Source organism: Populus euphratica, unplaced genomic scaffold (genome assembly GCF_000495115.2).
Source record: "Populus euphratica unplaced genomic scaffold, PopEup_1.0 scaffold3687.1, whole genome shotgun sequence".
Classification (NCBI taxonomy): Eukaryota; Viridiplantae; Streptophyta; class Magnoliopsida; order Malpighiales; family Salicaceae; genus Populus; species Populus euphratica.
In genome coordinates, this window is record NW_011503508.1 from 3,875 (window position 1) to 7,721 (window position 3,847).

The 3,847-nt window shown below is 34.5% G+C and overlaps 1 protein-coding gene across 1 annotated transcript; it reads left to right on the forward strand.

Moving 5' to 3' along the window:
- Positions 1–1,882: 1,882 nt before the first annotated feature.
- Positions 1,883–3,414, forward strand: LOC105119836 (UDP-glycosyltransferase 92A1-like). Its single transcript, XM_011018031.1, has one exon. The coding sequence runs from the start codon at positions 1,956–1,958 to the stop codon at positions 3,411–3,413; it is 1,458 nt and encodes a 485-aa protein (XP_011016333.1). The 5' UTR covers positions 1,883–1,955; the 3' UTR covers position 3,414.
- Positions 3,415–3,847: the final 433 nt, after the last annotated feature.

A 3,847-nucleotide genomic window follows, 5' to 3' on the forward strand; every position in this document is an offset into this window, starting at 1 on the left:
CCATATTTATATGTTTGAAGTTGCTAACTTGATCAGTCAAAATTGTCAAAAACATAGGCCAATCAATCAAATGACATGTCACTCATCTTTTCTTTTAAGTCTGAACGACGCGTTATTTAAGGTTTTTGACTTGAGATTGAAAAATTTTAATTAAGCCCCTATTCTTTCAATTTCTTTTAATTATACTTATAATCGCCTTAAAACTTTTAATTTCATGCAATTTCATTCCTGAGAAGCTCAATTATCACCCTTTAAGTTGGACACTTATTTTATTTTGATCCTTATTTATGAAGTTTTGTATTTTGACCCTCAATTAATCAAAACTTTTAATTTTTTCAATTTGAACCCTGATTTGATCAATTTCAGTCCTTATATTCATGTGTTTTTTCTAGTTTGGTTCTTAATTTCGGATTTCTTCAATCAAGTCCCTAATTGTTCATTGAACTTCAATATTTATGCAATTAAGCCATTGATTTGACAAAATTAACTTTTAAAAATTGCAATTTGACTCCCAAACTTGTTGATTTATTGATCAAGTTGTTTTATTTTTTTTTTCCATTTCATAGAATTAATTTTAACATTTCTATCAAAAAAATATTAATACACATGTAACCACGTACCGAGGATACTACTTTTTATAAATGCATAAGTGGGGACATGCATAATTTTTTGGCCGAGCAAAAATTTAGTCTTGATATCCTAAAATCTAGTCTAAAAACACCTGGACACTAAAGAGACGCTTGATGGGTACTGGGGCAGAGACAGAATTGGATTTTACATGAATGCATAAGGATCATCACTTGATTATACTGTATTTGACTTTTTTTGAGTTTTATATAGGTACTTATTATTCTAAAAAAGCCCCTAACCATGAAAAAAAGAAAAAAAAAGAAGACAAAACTAAGATAAGTGAGCATCAAACATCATTATGAAATGATCAACATGCATTTTGCAGAAGTTTGATGCATCATTATTTGATATGGTGATATCTCTTGTTTTTCAAATTATTTTTAATTTTTTTTAAATATCAAATTAATTGTTTTAGATGTTTTTTAATGAATTTGATGTACTATATCAAAAAATAAAAAAATTATTTTAATATATTTTTAATTAAAAATCATTTTAAAAAGTATACAGAACCATATTAGCAATCACGTATAGATGAGTCTGTTCCAAACCCATGTCTGGTCTTACTGAATCACAAACCTTAAGGTTATAATAGGCATAAACTATTATGGTCCTAGGGTTTATTCTGTTTGATTAGTAGTGCACTGGGAAAAAACTCAGCCTATGAAAACAGCAAGGCCATCACAGTCGTATTTTTGAAAAACTTGGGTAGCTATTTTTAGTCATGAGAAAATGTTTTTTTGATGATCAAGACCAATATAGTCTTCCAAGATTTCCTTTTGGTGTGCCTCAGTGGTTACGCACGCATTAACGTTGTTCACGATGTTTCTTGGTCATGGGTGATGCCTGATAACAAGGCCAAATGCAAATTCACTTGTCTAGGTACTCATTATTATGCATGTTAGGTATTGAAAGAAAGGAACAAGTGTGTTCAACGTTTGTACAATTTCTGAATCAAAATCGTGCTTATCTTCTGGCTTATAATCACTTGTGGATTTTCAATTCTTGTTCTAGTTTTACAGGACAAATGGTTTTCAAAGAATTTCAATGGTTTTGATTTATGTAGGATATATATACGCCATTTTCACATTCCTTACTCTCAACTCCTATGTGATTTCCCCCCTCCTAGCTAGCTAACATGGGTGCATAAATCTCAACAACAAATCATACATCCACTGCCTAAACTAGAACCAAGGAAAATCTTTTTGTGATCATCATCAATCCCTGACTACTAAACTCTACAACTTTATATAAGTGCTCAAACATCCATTAATTGCTAGCACACCACCTGTTCTTCTCCACTTCCTCACCCTCTTTTTTCAAAAGAAATGTTGCAAAGAAAAGAGAACATAGTGATGTTCCCATTCATGGCACAAGGCCATATCATACCTTTCCTAGCGTTAGCCCTTCAACTAGAACAAATAAAGAAGTATACCATAACCTTTGTTAACACTCCTCTTAACATCAACAAACTAAGATCATCGATCCCTATAAACTGCTCCATTCACCTTCTTGAAATCCCTTTCGATAGCTCAGGCTATGGCCTGCCTCCTGGCACTGAAAATACTGACTCTATTCCTAACCATCTTATAGCCAACCTTCTCCATGCTTCTTTGTCTCTCAAACCTTCATTCAGGAAACTCATTTCTGATCTTGTTAAGGAACAAAATGGCCACCCACCACTCTGTATAATCACTGACATTTTCTTTGGCTGGTGCTCAGAGATTGCACATGAGTTCGGTGCATTTCATGCCATATTTTCTGGAAGTGGAGGTTTTGGTATTGCATGTCACTACTATCTGTGGTTAAACCTGCCTCATCAGATGAAGAATTCTGATGAATTCACTGTACCAGATTTCCCTGAAGCTTCTAAAATTCATGTAACGCAGTCGGCAGAAAATTTGAGAGTAGTCAATGGAAGTGATCTCTACTCTGTGTTTCTACAGAATGTACTGCCTGAATGGATGAATTCTGATGGGATTTTGCTGAACACAGTGGAGGAACTTGACAAGGTTGGATTGGAATATTTTCGGCTTAAAATTGGCAAGCCAGTTTGGTCAATTGGGCCAGTTCTCCTTTCCAAGAGAAGCCAAGATCAAACTGCAACCACAACTGAGCTGTGTAAAAACTGGCTTGATACCAAACCTGTGAATTCAGTTCTTTACATATCATTTGGTTCACAGAATGCAATATCTGCACCGCATATGATGGAATTGGCAGTCGCATTGGAGGCTAGTGGAAAGAATTTTATCTGGGTTGTTAGGCCACCTGTTGGCTTTGACATCAACATGGAATTCAAAGCAACAGAATGGTTGCCTGAAGGATTTGAAGAAAGAATGAAAGATTCAAAAAGAGGGTTATTAGTGCACAAATGGGCACCACAGGTGGAAATTCTGTCTCATAAGTCTATATCAGCGTTTTTAAGTCATGGTGGATGGAACTCGATAATCGAATCTTTAAGCCATGGAGTGCCATTGATTGGGTGGCCAATGGCAGGAGAGCAATTCTACAATGTCATGCTTTTAGAAGAACAATTTGGAGTTTGTGTGGAGGTGGCTAGAGGGAAGAGCTGTGAGGTTAAGCATGAAGATATAGTGAAAAAGATAATGTTGGTAATGGATGAGACAGAGAAGGGGAAGGAAATGAGAAAGAAAGCATTGGAGGTTAGGGATTTGATTATGGATGCTGTCAAAGATTTTAAAGGGTCTTCTGTCAAAGCCATGGATGAGTTCTTGAATGCTGCATTGCTGAGGCAAGAAGAGGCAATGAGGACAGGTGATTCATGAAGAATGATTGCTTGCCTTTTGACCATAAACATTCAAAATTCTCTGTTCAAGTTGCAATTACTGTATGTGCTACATATAAAAAAATATAAATATATTTAGTTGAAAAAATAAAAATATAAAATAAATCCGTTTTAAAAATAATTGTCTCTTCGATCTCGATACGGTATTTAACCGCTACCTGAATATTTCATTTCAACTAATTTCACCTAGATTATGCTCTCCATGTTTCATTTCTAAAGTCAGATCTCCGATGACATGGAACAGTTTTTGAAAAAACTACAAAACGTTGTTAAATGATATCACCAAATTCATGTTCCGTAATTTGACCCCACTAGAAAAATTGCCAGCAAAATCCAACAAAAAGATAAATTCAGGTTCAAAACTCCATTATGCAACAAAAATCTTGTCCTTGCGTTATCTCATTATAAAAAGAA